Source organism: Myotis yumanensis, unplaced genomic scaffold (genome assembly GCF_028538775.1).
Source record: "Myotis yumanensis isolate MYYU_CA2020_CCGP unplaced genomic scaffold, mMyoYum1.0.hap1 SCAF_2, whole genome shotgun sequence".
Classification (NCBI taxonomy): domain Eukaryota; kingdom Metazoa; phylum Chordata; class Mammalia; order Chiroptera; family Vespertilionidae; genus Myotis; species Myotis yumanensis.
The window spans coordinates 16,019,007-16,037,737 of record NW_027223753.1 but is presented as its reverse complement, the minus strand read 5'-3'; the positions used below and the strand labels follow the sequence as shown (position 1 = coordinate 16,037,737).

Below are 18,731 nucleotides of genomic sequence, written 5' to 3'. Positions count from 1 at the left end.
TCGGTCGATTTGCATATTAGCCTTTTATTATCTAGGATAAGGGACAAAAGCCATTCAAGTTTGCCTGATATCCATCAACCAGGCCCTGGACACCTGGTCTCAGCCCAACTTCGGCTGCCTTGCTGTGTGGTCTTGGGTAAGTCACAGCTTTTTAGCCAGCTTTTGGTTTCCCCGGGTGTTTCATGCAGAGGTTAATGGCGAGTTTCCTTCTGCAGCTTAGGTCCATCTAGGAGGGCCGAGTTTAGCCTGGATTTGACCAATGTGGGAGTGGTGATGGGGGGAGGGGAGAGGAGTGGCGGTTGTTTTTAGCCCCACCCTCTGGTGACATCACACAAGACACCTCCAGTCCCTTGAAACCCCGCCCCTAGTGACCCTGACCTGTGGAAGTGCCACCCAGTGCTTGGCATCTGGTGAATTTGCCTAGTCCCACAGAAGTCATCAACCCCAGGCTCTAGAGAAACCCCTAGGTAAGCAGTGCAAGGGGGCCTGGAATAGGTGGGTCCTGGCAGCCTGGTGGGCACTCCTCGGAGATTGCCCTGAGGGTGTACCCACCCTCATCCTCTGGCTGAGGTCTAAAGGAAGTAGGGCAGCAGGACCTCTGCCGTCTCAGTGCGTGGCCTCTGGGTTCTGTATTTAGGGCCCACTGTGCCTGGGGGAGGGGGAAGGCTGTGGATGAGGAGGTAGCTGTGAGCCAGGGCTTCACTGGTGCAGAGCCAGTGGGTAGCTGCTAACTGGGGGAGACAGGTCCCTGGATGTGAGTCAGTTGCTAGAAGCCTAAGAGAATAATTTACTGAAAAGGACTTGGTTGCCTGCTTTAGACCAGTATTTTCCAAAGTAGTTCTGTGGGATGCAGGTAGGTGTGACAGGAGGCGGGGCAGCAGCAGAGTGGCTAAGAGTGTGTGCTCCGCAGTCAGAGAGCTGGGTCCAGTCCAGGCTCCACCTCTCTCTCTGTGTCTCTGTGTCACCTCAGGTAAGAAGCTAACCTCTGAATTTCACTATCCTGAACAACAAAATGGCATAATAATATTTACCTCACAGGCTAGTTATGAGAATTAATTGCAACAAGGTTGTAAAGAGTCAGCATAAACACTTATTACATTTCAGCTAGCTTTATAATTATTACTGAGAAAGGAATTCTCGGTCACGTAAGCTCAGCAAATATAGGTTCAATAACAAAACGAAGCAGGCTTCTTTACTGCAGGACTTCTCAGAGCCTTTTTTTTTTAAAAAAAAATATTTTATTTATTTTTTACAGAAAAGAAGGGAGAGGGATAGAGAGTTAGAAACATCGATTCAGCTGCCTCCTACACATCCCCCTACTGGGGATGTGCCCACAACCAAGGTACATGCCCCTGACTGGAATCAAACCTGCGACCCGTTGGTCTGCAGGCCAACGCTCTATCCACCGAGCCAAACCGGTCAGGGCACTTCTAAGAGCCTTTAATATACTGTGATGCCTGGGGAAGTTCTAAGAGTGGGGTAGGGAGCATTTGACTGACATAATGGATCACAGAGACCCAGGAACGAGGCCACCGTCGCATGTCAGCCTTCCCTGGTCTTTGCCCTTGTGGTGGGACGGAACCCTTGCTGGATTGGGCAACTCTGGGAAAGGCCTCTCTGCCTCTGGGCTCTTGTTTCCTCACAAAGGAGCTGCATGAGATGCTTTCAGAGGGCTTTTTGGCTCCCTGAGGTTCTGAGTTGGGAAGAAAAAGCTGTAGACAAGGATGGAGGCCAGATGGTTGAGGCGGAAGCCCACTCTCTTGAGGAGGAGAAGATCCAATATTGGTTCCCCAGGCAGCAAGGCAGGACAGGGGTTTTCATGGTTGGGATGGCAGTGGTCCCATTCATTAGTCCATCAGCAAGGTCTGTTTCCTCAACCTGCTCTGTCCAGGGAATAGGAAGTGGAAGAGCCCTGGACTCCCCTGCTGTAGCATCTCTCATGCGGTAGAGTAATGACTTCTTTCACACCTGTCTCCCCACTGGACTAGGAAAGGCTACAGACCAGAGCGACTCCAGAAGTGTCATGTGGGAGGAGCTTACAGATGCAAATTGGGCTGGGGAGAGGGGGCGAGGAGGCATGTGGCCTGCCTGGACCATTGCTGGTGGTAGAGAATATGAATGCCCTTCCTGCCCAGGTCTCCTTGCCTCTTGCAGAACAAGAGTAGTTGTAATGAAATCTGATGCAAAGAGTAGTTGTAATAAATCTGATGAATGATGGACAGAAAACCTGGATGCTGAGTTCAGTAAGCTTGTTGGAGGGAACTTACTTGATGGAGGGGAGTGGTCTGGCAGGTGCCAGTTTTTCAATAGATATTTGATTTAATGAATGACATGCTGAATAATGATAGCCTGAATCAGTGGTTCTCAACCTTCTGGCCCTTTAAATACAGTTCCTCATGTTGTGACCCAACCATAAAATTATTTTCGTTGCTACTTCATAACTGTAATGCTGCTACTGTTATGAATTGTAATGTAAATATCTGATATGCAGGATGGTCTTAGGCGACCCCTGTGAAAGGGTCGTTCGACCGCCAAAGGGGTCGCGGCCCACAGGTTGAGAACCGCTGGCCTAAATAAAGTAACTGGTACCAGCAAATGCTATTAAAAAACTATAGCATATAATTATGAAATGATTAATGGCACGTGCCACCTTATCTTGCAAAGAGCAGTTTAGGGTAATGGTTAAGATTGGAAACAGGCCTGGCCGGTGTGGCTCAGTGGTTGAGCATCAGCTGATGAACCAGGAGGTCACAGTTTGATTCCTGGTCAGGTTTTGAGCTTGATTCCCCAGTGTGAGGCGTGCAGGAGGCAGCCAATCAATGATTCTCTCTCATCATTGATGTTTCTTTCTCTCCCTCTCCCTTCTTCTCTGAAATCAATAAAAACATATTAAAATAAAAGATTGGAAGCAGGATTTAGATTGTGTGCCTCTGCTGCTTCCTAGCTAGGTGGATAATAGGGTACTTAACTTCTCTGTGCCTCAGTTTCCTTATCTGAAAAGTGGGATAGTATCAACTTCACAGGGTATTATGAAGTGTAAATGAGTCCATTAAAATGCTTAAAACAGTGTCTGGCACATTGCAAGTATAGTGTAAGCATTTGCTATGATTTGTTTTCCTTTCTATAATCTCTACCATATCAGGAAGTTCCTGAGGGCGGGGCTCAAATTCTTTTTCACTTTGCCCTCCCCTGGGTCCAGCACAGGACCTGAGGCAGAAGAAGAGCTCAGTGTTTGCTGAATGAATAAATGAATGAATGAATGAATGAGTTTTAAATACTAAATTGTATAACCATTATAAGTTTCCCACAGGAGAAAGTGGGCAGGGGGCAGTAAGGAGGTCCCCTGGGGGTGGCAGCTTGTGGAGGGAAAGGAAGTTGGTGTGACATTTGGGTTAGATGGGGATCGAGGGTGGGAGCAGGTCATAAAGTCTTGAAGGCTAGGGTGAGGGGTTAGATTTGATTTTGATTTTTTTGGGAATTGGCAGCCATGGCTGGGATGGAAGGGCTGGAGGAGGGAACTCTTGTGTTGGGGGTGTGGCTGAGGGCAAGGGCTGTTTTTATAAGGATAAAGTTCCTGGAATTTTCAGCAAAAAAGTGGCTTTTTTGTTGGGTCTCAAAGGGTATGAGGTATTATCAGAATGCAGTTAGTTGTTCTTTGACTCAACAACCACTGAGTGTCAACTACCTGCTAAGCACCAGGGGTTCACAACATAATGAGACAAACTGCCCAGCCTCGATGAGCTCCCATTAACAAGTTTAATGCCCGTGCGAAGTGTCATATGGTCAAAGGATATACCTGATGGTAGGAACTCTAGTGAAGAGGTCATCACCTGAGGTTCAGGGAAAGTATCACAGATGAAATGGGTTTTGAGGGATGAATATGAGTTTGCCAGATAAGCAAGATGCGGCAAATATCTCAGGTGGAGGGGACCAGCTTATGCAAACTTATACAAATGTGAAACAGGCCCAGGAGGTTGGTGAGGCTGTGGCTGGATTTGAATACACTGTGGTTGAGCAATACTAGGCTGGAAATGACAGCAGGGACTAGATCACGTAGGGTAATGGAGGGTCAGTGGGAGACTAAAGGGGCTAAAAACAGAGGCAGCTGGTCTGTTAGCAAGGTCATTGTCACCACCAGGTGAACGCTGGTGGCAGCCTAAACACGGAGAAAACAATGGGGCTCTTCAGTGGAGCTTGGACTCAAAGGAAGTGGCTGAGCCAGTGAGCCTTATCAGTGAATGCATTCCTCAAACATTTATTGAGCACCTATTAAGTGCCAGGCACTGTTCTAGGCATTTGGGACACATCAGGGAGCAGGACAATCATGAATCAGAGCTGAGCTCTCCCTTCGGACGGACGACTCCTCTCTTCTGAAACTCAGCGTAGGATAAGGGGGCGGGCAGGAGGGAGTGAGAACTGGGCATGGGGGTGAAGACACCAGACCCTGACTTTGCTCTGGTCCCTCTCCCAGCTCCCTTCCCAGTCCACAGCCATGGCCACCTTGGTGGCCCAGAAGCTTATCCACCTTCTGCCCAGTTTTCAGCAGGCCCACCAGGAGCTTCAGCCATCTGTGCAGCCAGAGCCTGTCTTCACGGTAGACCGAGCCAAGGTGCCACCCATCTACTGGAAGCCGTACATCTACGTGGGTTATCGGCCACTGCACCAGACCTGGCGCTTCTACTTCCGCACGCTGTTCCAGCAGCACAACGAGGCGGTGAACGTCTGGACCCACCTGCTGCCAGCCCTGGTGGTGCTGCTGCGGCTGGCCATTTTTGTGGGGACCGTGGACTTCTGGGGAGACCCCCACGCACTGCCCCTCTTCATCATCGTCCTCGCCTCCTTCACCTACCTCTTCCTCAGTGCCTTGGCTCACCTCCTGCAGGCCAAGTCCGAGTTCTGGCATTACAGCTTCTTCTTTCTGGACTACGTGGGTGTGGCTGTGTACCAATTTGGCAGTGCCCTGGCACACTTCTACTATACCATTGAGCCTGCCTGGCATGCCCAGGTGCAGACCATTTTCCTGCCCACGGCCGCCTTTCTCGCCTGGCTTTCTTGCACTGGCTCGTGCTACAACAAGTACATCCAGAAGCCCGGCCTGCTGGGCCGCACGTGCCAGGAGGTGCCCTCAGCGCTGGCTTACGTACTGGACATCAGCCCGGTGGCGCACCGCATCCTGGTGTCCCCCAGCGCTGCCACCGATGACCTCGCTCTTCTCTACCACAAGTGCCAGGTCGTCTTCTTCCTGTTGGCTGCCGCTTTCTTCTCGGCCCTCATGCCTGAGCGCTGGTTTCCTGGCAGTTGCCACCTCTTTGGGCAGGGCCACCAGCTCTTCCACGTCTTCCTGGTGTTCTGCACTCTGGCTCAGCTAGAGGCTGTGGCGCTGGACTATGAGACCCGGCGGCCCATCTATGAGCCACTGCATACCCGCTGGCCCCACAACTTCTCCGGCCTCTTCCTGCTCACCGTGGGCAGCAGTGTCCTCACGGCATTCCTTCTGAGCCAGCTGGTACGGCGCAAACTCGATCAGAAGACCCAGTGAAGGGAGGTGGCAGCTGGTAGGGAGGGAGGTAGAGTGGGAGCCCAGGGGTCCGGGCTTGGCTCCATATAGGAACAAGGCCCGGTAAAGTTGTTTGTGTCTGCACTGCGGTGTCTCTGTGCGCACGCCTCGGCTACCTAGGATGGCATTGGCTAGTCCTTGGGTTTAGGGGTTGGCCTGGAGTTCTGGGGTCCACTCCCGGGCCTGCCCTAACTCCCTGACTTGGGAGTGGGAAAGAGATAAAGATGTGGCTACCCTGGTTTGCCCCCCCACATTGCCTCTCACTACAGGTGAGGATGGGGAGGGCGAAGGGGGCCAGCTGGGGCCAGGACTCTGGTTTGGGGCTTCCAGATTATCTAGAGGGGGTGAAGGTGGAATTTAGGCTAGAGTTAGATTTGAGCTGAGAGGCAGAGGAGGCCTCAGCAATGCCCATGTACCAGATTTCATTGGTGGGTGGGGAAGGGGCAGGACCGAAGTGTGTGCAGGATCTTAACCATTGTCTGAACCCCAGCCTGGAGTTTTGGAGCTTCAGAGTCCCCAAAGGTAAAGACTGTGCGAGGTGCAGGTGGATCCCACCCAGTGCCCCCTATCCCTCAGTCACTGTCCCCTGCAGCTCACCCTCCTAGCTTTGGCCTCCATGTTCCAAATGTCCTGTTCCCAGCCATTCTCCTGGTTTCCACTGGGCCCTCTGGATCAAAGACTTTAATATTGGGATGGACTGTCAGGGGAAGCACTGAGGAGGGAATAATCAGTATGGCCTGGCCCTCGGGGTTTTGGGTTGGGAAGGGTGAATAGGAGTTTGCAGACGGAGAAGAGGAAAGGTATTCCAGGCAGAGGGGAAAACCTGTACAAAGACAAGGGGTACGGAAGGAGTTCAGTGGGGCTGGAGCTAGGGGCGGTCTGGACTTTGGTATGTCCTGGATGCAATAAAGTTACTGTGATAACAGCTGCCTCTTTGTTTTTTTGTCTCCTGTTCCAGGGAGACCCATGGGCCTGCTCATGGTGTGGTTTTGTTTTGTTTGTTTTATCTTTGCCTGAGGTGACATTGGGGCCTTGTGTACTATATGTATGAACTTTTTAATTTTTTGGGAAGGGAAGTGGGGGGGGGTAATTTTATTAAGTAAAATTTAGAAGTTAAAAGAATGTTTTAAAAATATACATCATCCTGCCTTAGCTGGTTTGGCTCAGTGGATAGAGCGTCTGCCTGTGGACTGAAGGGTCCCGGGTTTGATTCTCATCAAGGGTACATGCCCAGGTTGCGGACCCGATCCCCAGTAGGGGACGTGCAGGAGACAGCCGATCGATGATTCTCTCTCATCATTGATGTTTCTCTCCCTCTCCCTTCCTCCCTGAAATCAATAAAAATACATAAAAAAAATACATCATCCCATTTTATAATTTGCCGAAGATTTCATTTTTTGGATTCAGTCAAGGAGGATTTTATGTCAATTTTTCATGGCATGGCTATAGGTTAACTTTTATAATAATGCTTTCTTCAGAGTACACGAGCAATATATGTACAGTGAAGGAAAATTAGAAAGTTAGAGGTAAGAAAATTCCCCAAATGCCTAAGAAATATGTAATATCTATGAAGATTGTGGTTAGGAATGGAAGGACAGGGTTGGATGCCATCATTTTTGCATGTCTAAGGCTTTCACAAACGTTACTTCACTTGATCTTCTCTAAAATCCACAGAAGCCACAGAAGGCAGAACTGAAAGCTAGATCTTGGCTCCAAATTTTTAGTTTTCATTTTAACATTTTCTAAATCCTCTCCTATGTGGCTTCACAGTCAAGCTTTGATTTCCTTTCTGTGAATTATAACAGTAACTGATAAACTCCAGGGCATGTTAGCCATTTAAGGGTAGGGTGGTGGACCCCAGATTTGGAGCCCGTGGATCTGAGCCTCGACTCCACTCTTCCTTTTTGAGACAAAGAAAACCCTGAGCGCTGGAGTAGTTATTATCTATAACTAGAGGTCTCGTGCACAAATTTGTGCACAGGTGGGGTCCGTTGGCCTGGCCAGTGATCGGGCCAATAGGGGTCCTCTAGCCCAGTCCTGTTTGGGGGCCGGCCAGTCAGGAGGAGGGACTGCGGGAGGTTGGCTGTGGGAGCGCACTGACCACCAGGGGACAGACGCTCAACGCAGGAGCTGCCCCCTGGTGGTCAGTGCGCATCATAGCAACCGGTCAACCTGTTGTAATAGTTGCTTAGGCTTTTGTATATATATCTACACTAATAAAAGAGAAACATGGTAATTAGTGTATGACTGCTACCCTTCCCATTGGCTAATCAGCATATCGTTATGCAAATTAACTCAGCCAAGATGCCGGCTGGCAGCCATGCACTGAAGGGAGCAGGGAGGCTTGCTTGCTCCAGTGACGGCGAACTCCAACGTTCCCCGCCTGACTTGCCGGCCTCTCAGCTGCAACTCTAAGCAACTATGTACTATGTTGCAAATATAGAAGCTAAACAAAACCCCCGAAACCAGCTTTCAGTCAGCCTGCCTTCAGCCAGCCGGACTGCAACATTGTATCGATGTTTTCAGCTAAAGCTGGCCCAGAATAAAAAAAAAAAAAAGAAAAAAAGGAGCGGTTGGGAGCTTCAGTTACCCGCTTCTGGAAAATAACCCTCAGCCCCTCACCCAGACTGGCCAGGCACCCCAGTGGAGACCCCCACCCTGATCCAGGACACCCTTCAGGGCAAACCAGCCAGCCCCTACTCATGCACCAGGCCTCTATCCTATATAGTAAAAGGGTAGTATGCCTCCCGGCACCGGATTCAGCGGAGCAGCGAGGCTCCCGGCACCGGGATCAGCGTGACAGGGGGCAGCGCCCAAACCCCCTGATCAGCCCTGCTCTGTGCCTGATAGGGGGGAGCTCCCCAACCCCCTGATCACCCTGCTGCTCTGTGTGCGACAGGGGGCAGGGCCACAACCTCTCTATCCGCCCTGCTCTGTTCGTGACAGGGGAAGGCGCCCCAACCCCCTTATCATCCCTGCTCTGTGCCTGATAGGGGGGAGCTCCCCAATCCCCTGATTGCCCTGTGGCTCTGTGTTTGACAGGGTGCGGCACACCAACCCCCTGATCGGCCCTGCTCTGTGTGTGACAGGGTGAGGCGCCCCAACCGCCCCCCCCTCCCACGGGCCCTGCTCTGTGTGTGACAGGGTAGAGCCATAACCTCCCCATCGGCCCTGCCCTGAGTGTGACAGGGTGCAGTGCCCCAACCCCCTCATCTGCCCTGCTCTGTGTGTGACAGGGGGTGGTACCCCAGCTCCCCTATCGGCCCTACTCTGTGAGCGACAGGGGGGAGCTCCTCAACCCCCTGATGGGCCCTGCTCTGTGAGTGACAGGGGGCAGCGCCCCAACCCCCTGATGGGCCCTGCTCTGTGAGTGACGGGGCAGCGCCCCAACCACCTGATTGGCCCTGCTCTGTGTGTGACAGGGGGTGGCACCGCAACCTCCCCATCGACCCTGCCTTGAGTGTGACAGGGGGCGGTGCCCCAACCCCCCAATCGGCCCTACCCTGAGTGTGACTGAGGGTGGCATCGCAACCTCCCGATCCGCCCTGCTCTGTGCATGACAGGGTGGTGCCCCAACTCCCCAATCAGCCCTGCTCTGAGCCCGACCAGGGGCTGTACCTAGGGATTGGGCCTGCCCTCTGCCACCCGGGAGCAGGCCTAAGCCAGCAGGTCGTTATCTCCCAAGGAGTCCCAGACTGGGAGAGGGCACAGGCTGGGCTGGGGGACCCCCCCCCCCCAAGTGCACAAATTTTTGAAATTTTGGTGCACCGGGCCTCTAGTAGATAATAAAAGGGTAACATGCTAATTAGACGGGACTTCCAGACATCTGAGGAAGCCAGGGCTGGAGCGAAGCCACCTGGGTTCCTGGTGCCTGCCTGTGGCCGGAGGAGGGAAGCCCAGGTCCCAGGTGCCTGTGAGCAGCCCAAGGGAAGCCAGCCCGGGTCCTGGGTGCCTGCCAGTGGCCAGAGGGAAGCCTGGTCTCGGGTGCCAGAGGGAAGCCGGTGCCGGCAGCCGGGGGAAGGAAGGCCTACTCTTGCACGAATTTTCGTGCATCGGGCCTCTAGTGTTTGCAATAAGGAAGTACAACTAACTCAGCAAGAAGAAAATGCACGTTTCTTGTGCAGAGTCGCGAACGCGTCCACACAGCATATTTCCTGGAATACAACCCTTGAATGAAGAGAGAAGAATACGAAGTCTCTTCCCAAAGAGAAAAGGGTAAGGAGAAGATGGGTTAGCGGTGGTCGTTTCGCGTGGGGCGGGGCTTAGAAGGGGGCGGAGCCTGGGCCGGCTGGAGCAGACGCTGGGGGCGGTGCCTGCGTCAGGACGGCGACGTAGCTCCGCCCCCAGCGGTGGCGCGAGATCCGAACGTTGGCGGAGGCGGTGGTGCCGGTTCCCGAGGCGGCTGGAGACCGACCGGCGGGAGGCGAGCGAGGCCTCCTCAGCCGGCATGGGGCGCTCAGACCCGGAGGAGGCCTGCGGCGTGTGGCTGGACGCGGCGGCGCTGAAGAGACGGAAGGTGCAGGTGGGATGGTGGGGAGCGAGAGGTGTTTGGGAGCGGGGAGGGACATTTTGGGGGACCGGGAGGTGTTGAAGGCAAAGTCAGGGACTGAGAAGGAGACAGCTTTGGGAATGCAAAGGCGAGAGGGAGCGGAGTCTGCAGAAGCGGGAAACATGGAGTCCGGGGAGGGCGGGAGGAGGGCGGACGGGAGGGATTCGCAGAGACTGGGACTCGGAGGTGTGGGGCGACTCCTCGGACTGGGAGCCCTGAGGCGGCCGGAGAGGCTGAAGACGGGGGGGCGGCCCTGCAATAATGGCAATATTGAAAATGAAAGAAACAGAAAAAAAGGAAAGAAAAGGCTGAAGTATTGGGATCTTCTCATTATGAGTAGCCGCCGGCTTGCGGGCGGTCTACCTGAGAGAACCAGGAACTTCAGGGGGAAAAGAATGGGAGAGACGGGAAGGGAGCGGCCCCGCGCTTACTGAGCGCCCACCGGATGCCGGACACGGTGCTAAACACCGAATGTGCGTCACCTGTGTCGGCGCCATCGCCGGGGGGCCTGCGGACCGAGGCGGCCACCCGCCCGGGCGTCCAACCGGGAAGGTTGGACATCACACCCAGGTTTGCCGCACGTTCAAGATTCTGTGTCAGTCGTTACAAAGGAGCAAAAGTGTGAGGTCATCTTCAGTGCTTATTGAGCGTTTTGTGCTGGGCATGGTGCTGAGTGTTCCAGACACGTTATCTTGTTGGTGCAGCTTTATGTGGGAGGGAGGCTAATGATACCCATTTTATACGTGAAAACTGAGGCTCAGAACACACTGAAGGCAGGATTCTTGCTCTAGAGTGGGAAGAAAGGAGGTGCCCTTGGCTGAAGTATCCCCCGTCTCATTAATGGTAGGTAGTCACAAAAACACAGTGATGTAGATACTGCCGTTATTTTTTTTTTAAAGATGAAAAAAAATCGAGGCTTAGGTTAAGAAATATTCCCACGTAAGCAGGGGCTCAAGCCCCGTTCTTACTGTGCAGAGGCCAGTGTTCTTATTCTTCTACACTAAAGGCAGAGTATCGGCCCAGGTGGGTGGTTTCAAGGGAAATGGGACTTTAGAGACGAGAGGGATCATCATGATTTGGGATTAACAAGGAAGATTTAACTGAGCAGGTCGAACGGGACTTGAGATTAGCCAGGTGTGCTGAATCTGGATAGTTTGGATAATAGTCTCAAGACCAGGTGGTTAACGGTTAACCACCCAGTGGTCGGCAGACTGCGGCTCGCGAGCCCCATGTGGCTCTTTGGCCCCTTGAGTGTGGCTCTTCCTAAGCCTTAGGAGTACCCTAATTAAGTTAATAACAATGTACCTACCTATATAGTTTAAGTTTAAAAAATTTGGCTCTCAAAAGAAATTTCAGTCATTGTACTGTTGATATTTGGCTCTGTTGACTAATGCGTTTGCCAACCACTGGACCGTTAACCTAATCTAAACCATGAATGACAGTCTTTTCTTTGGGTGGCTACAGCTTGTTTGAGTAAAAACAATTGAGTATTGTTTAAAAAAAAACCTCTTACAGCCCGGCAGGTGTTGCGCAGTGGTTGAGCGTTGACCTATGAACCAGGAGGTCACAGTTCGATTCTCCTGTCCAGGCACATGTCTGGATTCATACCTGGGTTGCATGCCTGGGTTGTGGGCTGGATCCCCAGTAGGGGGCGTGCAGGAGGTAGATGATTCTCTCTTATCATTGATGTTTCTGTCTCTTCCCCTCTCCCTTCCTCTCTCTGAATTCAATACAAACAAAAAAGTGCAGCCGGCAGGGCTCAGTGTTTGGGTGTGGACCTATGAACTAGGAGGTCGCCAGTTCTATTCCTGGTTGGGGCCCGGGTCCCGGTTGTGGACTTGATCCCGGTGTGGGAGGCAGCCAATCAATGATTCTCATCATTGATGTTTTTATCTCTCTATCTCCATTCCTCTCTGAAATCAATAAAAAAATATTTTTAAAAAGAGGAAAAAAACCCAAACACATCTTACAACTAAAGCCATTTTTTGAGAAGTAGCAAATGAGCCACCTGCTCCTTTAATTTTATTTAAACTTAAAGTTTTGGGGATAGGTAATACAGTCACATGGTACATAATTTAAAATGTACAGGATATACAGTAAAGTATCTCCCTAATAGTCCTAACCATCCTTCCCCATCTCCGAGGCCATGACTTTCTTATGTATCTTTCTAGAGTTATTCTATGCATCTACAAGCAAATCATATTTTCTTTCTTATAAGTAGGATCATATTATTCATTGTTCTGCAATTTGCTTTTTCACTTATTGCACATTATGGATCATTTCATATGCATTCATAAAGAGCTGCTCCATTCTTCTTAAAGACTATATAGCATTCCATTACATGGAACAGTACCCATTGAGCAGTGTATCCATGAGACATTATTGTTGTAGTCTGTTCAGGTCATGTTCTGGTGAGGACTTCCTTCCTGTCTTTCAGATGGCCACATTCTCACATTCTCACTGTGTGCTCACATGGCCTTTCCTTGGTGCATGTTGTGGGTCGAGAGGGGGAAAGTGGGGGAGAGATGGGGGGGAGAAAGAGATACAAATTGTTCTTCTCAGATGTTGCAATTTTTACAAATTGAAGGCAAAATCCTCTGCTAGCAAAAAGATTACAGTTCTGATTCTCATTTTATTGAGGTGGTCTAGAAGCTGTTAAAAAAAAATTCAACTTCCACAGCTGAACATCTTTAAAAAAAAAAGGGTTGTCCTGCCAGGTGACTTAGTTGGTTGGAGTGTCATCCCATACACCAAAAGGTTTTGGGTTTGATTCCCTGTCAGGGCACAACCTAGGTTGTGGGTTCCACCCTGGTTGGGGCGCATACAGAGATGTGAGTTGTTTGGAAAGAATTTACATTGGCTATACAGATAAAGGGAGAGGGAGAAGAGGAAGGGGAGCTAGTTCTGGGATAAGCACAGTCTGTAAGGAGGAAGTGTTTGCTCCTTTGGATGGATGGGCAACAGTCCAGAAAGTTCATGCATATGCATGATGAGATGGCTCTAGGGTTCAATTGCACCTGGCTGTTCTCTTGGATAATGACAGAAATAGCCACCTGGAAGTTAATTCAAAGTTCCACCACACACATGGGTGGCTGTGAGCGTCCTCCCAAGCACAGAAGGTTTGTTGGTTTGATTCCCACCTGGTCAGGCACATCTGGGTCTCTTGGTCTCTCTCTCCCTCTCTTTCCCCCTTTCCCCCCCTTCTCCCTTGCCTCCCTTTCCTCTTCTCTCTCTGGTGTGGACTTAAAAAAAGTTCCAACTCACACTCAGGAATGTAAGCAGTCTTGTTGGTTTTTGCCTGCAGTTTTAACTGATTAACCCCTTCTTGTCTCTTCCTTCCATTCTCTGGCCTGCTGCAATTTAATTTAGGACTTTTCAGAATGTTCTTGTCAAACCAAATTGCAATATCTCTGAGATTTGTGTATATTTGGCAAGAAGGCCAGCATGGCTGAACAGAATGAGGCAGACAAGAGTGAATGAGATCTAAAAGGTGTGAGAGGGCATACATGGACAGATCCTGACTTATGGGGGTTGGGGCTTCAACATAGGACTTTTGGGAAGATACATTTCAGTCCATAGCATTGTGTGTGTGTGTGTATGTGTGTGTGTGTGTGTGTGTGTGTGTGTGTTTACCAGTCCTTTACTGACGAAAAATTATCTCCAATCTTTTGTTATTAAAAACACTTCTGTAATGAAAAATTTATACACACATTATTTTGCATATACTAATATATGAATGTATCTGTAGGATGAATTTCTAGAAGTGGAATCACTAGGTCTGTAGTGGAATGTATCTGTTTTTAAAATTAAGACTATGAAACCTATGATTTTGTTTAGTAAATACAAAAGTCTCTCCCTTCTATATAATAGTTAAAGTTTGGATCACTTCAGAAACCTGAAACATATTTTCTACAATGCAGGAATTCCTGAGAGAGCACCTTGTGTTAACTAAGCTTGTTAAATTAGTAGTTTAAAGTTATCTTGCTTCCTTGGTAATCTTTTTGTTCTTCTCTAGTTTGTGAATTAACAAGCAAAAAAGTATAAGTTGTATCATATTATAGCACAGATAGAATGGTGACTGTTTTTTCCCCAAATATAGAAGAAAAGACTAATTTATGGTTGGTGGGAAAATACACATATTTATAAAAAATGATCAAAATGTGCAATGGGTATTTATTACTCCTGAATTAGGAATAAGCCTTTTATTATTAGAATACATTCTGGAATGACACATGTGCTGAGTGGAAAACCTGTATACTTGTTTAATTTAGAAAGAGGAGAGAAATGAAAGAGAATTAGGAAGAGTTCAGGAGAGAGAAAGGGAGTAACCCACAGAGGAGTCCAGTAATTTGTCTCTAGGTCTACAACTCTGTCACCCCAAATTACACCCCTTCTTTCCTCCCTCCCTTCCTCCCTCCCTCCCTCCCTCCTTCCCTCCTTCCTTCCTCCTTCCCTCCCTCCCCCCCCCCCCTTAATCCTCACCTGAAGGAGGGAGGGGGAGAGAGAGAGAGAAACATTGATATGAGAGAGACACATCGATTAAGGCTGGAGATAGAATCTGCAACCAGGAATTGAACTGGAAACTCTTAAGTCCATAGACTGATTGATGCTTTAACCACTGAACAATACCTGCCAGGGCTCCATTTCTTTCATGCTGTTAATGATGAAAACATTTGTTCTGCTGATCTAGTGTATGGTGGGAATCCTCTCTCCAAGATCTCTAGGCCCTTACCATCCTCTGATTTCTGGAGGCCTGAACCTTATGACCACAGTCACTGATACCATTTCCTGCCTCATTAGTTTATTCCCAAAGAGTCCTGTTTAAAACTTCGGTTCCCCAACTAGTTCCTGTTTTTCTGACTTTAAGACTTCCAGCCCATAGCAAAATACTAAAGGTTCCCTTTTACACAATGTAGAAACCTGCCGCTTCCTGAAGTAGCTATGAAATAAACACAGGTTTGTTTGAGTTTTTTTTTTTTTTTTTTAATGTATTTTTATTGATTTCAGAGGAAAGGAGAGGGAGAGATAGAAACATCAGTGAGCCCTGACTGGTTTAGTTCAGTGGATAGAGCGTCGGCCTGCGGACTGAAGGGTCCCAGGTTCGATTCCAGTTAAGGGCATGTACCTAGGTTGCGGGCACATCTCCAGTAGGGGGTGTGCAGGAAGCAGCTGATCGATGTTTCTCTCTCATCGATGTTTCTAACTCTCTATCCCTCTCCCTTCCTCTATGTAAAAAATCAATAAAATATATTTTAAAAAATTTAAAAAAAAAACAAAACATCAGTGATAAGAGAGAATCATTGATCGACTGCCACCTGCACGCCCCCTACTGGGGACCGAACCCCAGGCATGTGCCCTGACTGGGAATAGAACTGTGTGACCTCCTGGTTCATAGGTCGACACTCAACCACTGAGCCAAGCTGGCTAGGGTAGGAGTTCTTTACATATATTGGATATTAATCCCTTATCAGATAATATGATTTGCAAATATTTCTCCCATTCTATATGTTGTCTTTTCACTTTCTTTTTTTAAAAAATATATTTTATTGATTTTTTACAGAGAGGAAGGGAGAGGGATAGAGAGTTAGAAACATTGATGAGAGAGAAACATCGATCAGCTGCCTCCTGCACACTCCCCACTGGGGATGTGCCTGCAACCAAGGTACATGCTCTTGACCAGAATCAAACCCAGGACCCTTGAGTCCGCAGGCCGATGCTCTAGCCACTGAGCCAAACCGGTTAGGGCTCTTTTCACTTTCTTGATAGTGTCCTTTGAGACACAAAAGATTTTTACTTTTGATAAATTCCAATTTATTTTTTTCTTTTGTTGCCTTTGGTTTTATTGAAAAGACTGTCAATTCACATTGAATCTTCTCTGAGAGTTTATTTCTGGGCTCTGTATTCTCTTTCAAATATCAGTTTCTAGATTACTTTGGTAATTTGTTAGATTACCTTGAGAGTAAACATTCACAATTTCAGTGACTGTACCCTTTCATCCTCTCTGTTTTGGACCTTATGTGTGACATCAGTTTTACAGTTACAGGAGCTCATCTTAGCTTTGCTCATAGTATTAGAAAAGCCTTAGTTAGTGTTTTCTGACAGCGTTGTTGATGTTGAAAATGTAATGAGTAGGTATATATAAAACAGAAACAGGAATGTATCCTTCCTATATACCCATCCTCTTTGTAAAATATTTATTGAATTGAGTACTTACTATATTAAGCTAGTTGTGTGGAGGATAGAAAGAAAAGTGAGTCAAATGTTGATCCTAGGGTTTTGTAGGAGAAGTCTTGAAATATCAAGTGATAAATATGAAGTTCAAAAGAGGAAGAGGTCACATATGGCTGTAGGAATCAGAAATGTTTGGGGATGAGCTGAAGAATATGTAGCATTTCAGAGTTGGGTGTGAAAAAGGCCCTTCTGTGTAAAGCACAAAGTGAGGAAGGTGGAGGCCATAATAGGAACTGGCATCTAGCTCAGTATTATGATACAGGGTGCATGAAGGGTTTTTGGTAATGGAGGGAAAGGTAGACTGGAATATGAATGTGTGCAGTCTAAGAGTCCACCCTTTATGCTATAGGTAGCAGAGAAGCTATTGACAGACAATGTGACGGTATGATCACAGTTGTTCTTTAAGAAGATTGATCTATATGTGGGACTGATTGAACAGGTAGGTAATAGTTTAGGACTAGGCAAGAGTTTATGAAATCCTGAACTAGGGTAGGGTGTTACTTGTTTTGCAGGTTTGGAAAGGTTGAAGTAAGTTTTGATTTAAAACTTTGTTACTAATTCAACAGAGCTTATTTATAGTGCTAGAGATGATGAGAATCCTGATAGCTTTTCTTGGTCAGACTCCTTAAATAACTTTCCTTATTAGATAGCACATCCTTTCAGCCTGATTTGATGAGGCATGATAGTGACTGGTTGGAAAAGGTTTTTGTTCAAAATGTCATCAAATTAATGCTATAAGAGATTAAGGAGGAAGGGGGGACTTGGTGATGATGCTGTCAGTGACTAGAAGCAGGAAGAAATCAGTATGAGCCCTGGGAAGCATAAAGGCGGTAGTATGGCAAAAAGAATGAAATACACACATTCATGTATTTCACAACTATGTTAGTTTATATGGAAAGTGAGACTTATATATAAATTCAAGACCAGAGCGACCATTATAAAAAAGGAAGTTGGATCAAATTATGTACTAGACTTGTACTAAAGGCCACATGAATCATAAAGGAATTAAATTGGTTTGAAAGCAGGACTTGAAGACAAGCTTATAGGTAAATAATCAAAAGAGAAAAAGATAGAATGAAGGCTAAACTGAAATTAAATTCTGTGGAAGAATAAAACATTTTCTAACGAGGAGTGAAGTATATGATCCCAGATCTGCTTTGATACTTTGTGGAGTATAAGAAAGGGTCACAATTTGGGGATGATTTGCAGCCAAAAAATAAAAATAAAATAAAAAACATCACATTCTATAAGAAAATATCACAGAGGATACTTATAATACAAGAAGAGCAGGAGCTCTGTCATTGTAGGAAGTCAGTTTTTCCTTCCACCACTCTGAAAGAAGAAAACTTGATGGGACCATGAATGTGATATACCAAAGAACGAGAGATTCTTTGGTTTGGAGGGAATATGTTCCTTGAGATTGGATTGTTTAGGGCATTCTTATAGGGTAAGAATTGTTAACACCTAGGTTATGGCTCACCAAGGGGGTTTGATCCTATAGGAACCCTATGCCTATTAGACAGGCATACTGTATACACTGGGGCTGCCTTTGTTTTGAGGCGGGGGATAACCTACTGAAGGACTTTGAGCCTGGGCCCCTCTCAGTTCCAGATGACCTGTTCTTACTCAGTCTTAACATTCCATTGAAATAAATGTGGATCCTTCTAAGAAATCTACATTTGGGGCAACATCACTCAGGACATCACTCTGACCTAAGGAATAAACGTCCCATTTACTCCTGCTAAGTATGGTCATGTTGGTGAAAAGCTTTATTACTACATGTTTTGCTAATTGAGGTCTTACTGTTTGTCATCTGATAAACAGTAGTTTTTTGTTTTTTCAATGGGACTTAGCATACTTGTAGTAAATTTAAAAAATATTTATTTTTATTGATTCCAGAAAGGAAGGGAGAGGGAAAGAGAGATAGAAACATCAATGATGAGAGAGAATCATTGATTAGCTGCCTCCTGCATGCCCCACACTGGGGATCGAACTGTGACCTCCTGATTCATAGGTCAATACTCAACCACTGAGCCACGCCAGCTGGGCTACTTGTAGTAATTTTAATAGCTATTATTAGTTTGTCCCCCCCCCCCCCCCACAACCCCCCTTAAACTATAAGCTTTACCAGGGCAGAAACAGTCTGTTTTGTTCATCACTATATTCCCAGTAGTTATCACATAGGTGCTCAAATACTTGTTCACATACTAACACATTATTTCATATATCTAGGATGTATGTTTCATAAAAATCTAGAGACTCATGTGCCTGCTTGGACTTCTCATAGCATGGTAGCCAGGTTCCAATAGTGAGCATCTTAAGAAAGCAAGGCATTTTTGTGACCTCGTTTGGGAAATCATGTACTGTTACTTCTATCATACTTTGTCAGGTAGT

The 18,731-nt window shown here is 47.7% G+C and overlaps 2 protein-coding genes across 2 annotated transcripts in view; both read left to right on the top strand.

Annotated features, from left to right (window-relative positions):
* AUNIP (aurora kinase A and ninein interacting protein) overlaps window positions 1–18,731 on the top strand; it is a 29,382-nt gene that overhangs the window by 4,360 nt on the left and 6,291 nt on the right. Inside the window, exons 2-4 of the mRNA XM_070404399.1 lie at window positions 36–136; window positions 9,682–9,772; window positions 9,905–10,079. Of these exons, the coding sequence (XP_070260500.1) occupies window positions 36–136; window positions 9,682–9,772; window positions 9,905–10,079 (367 nt within the window). The remainder of the gene's footprint in view (window positions 1–35; window positions 137–9,681; window positions 9,773–9,904; window positions 10,080–18,731) is intronic.
* Window positions 56–6,613, top strand: PAQR7 (progestin and adipoQ receptor family member 7). The gene is made up of 2 exons (XM_070404400.1): window positions 56–136; window positions 4,472–6,613. Exon 2 carries the CDS (start codon window positions 4,493–4,495, stop codon window positions 5,537–5,539), a length of 1,047 nt encoding a protein of 348 aa, XP_070260501.1. The 5' UTR covers window positions 56–136; window positions 4,472–4,492; the 3' UTR covers window positions 5,540–6,613.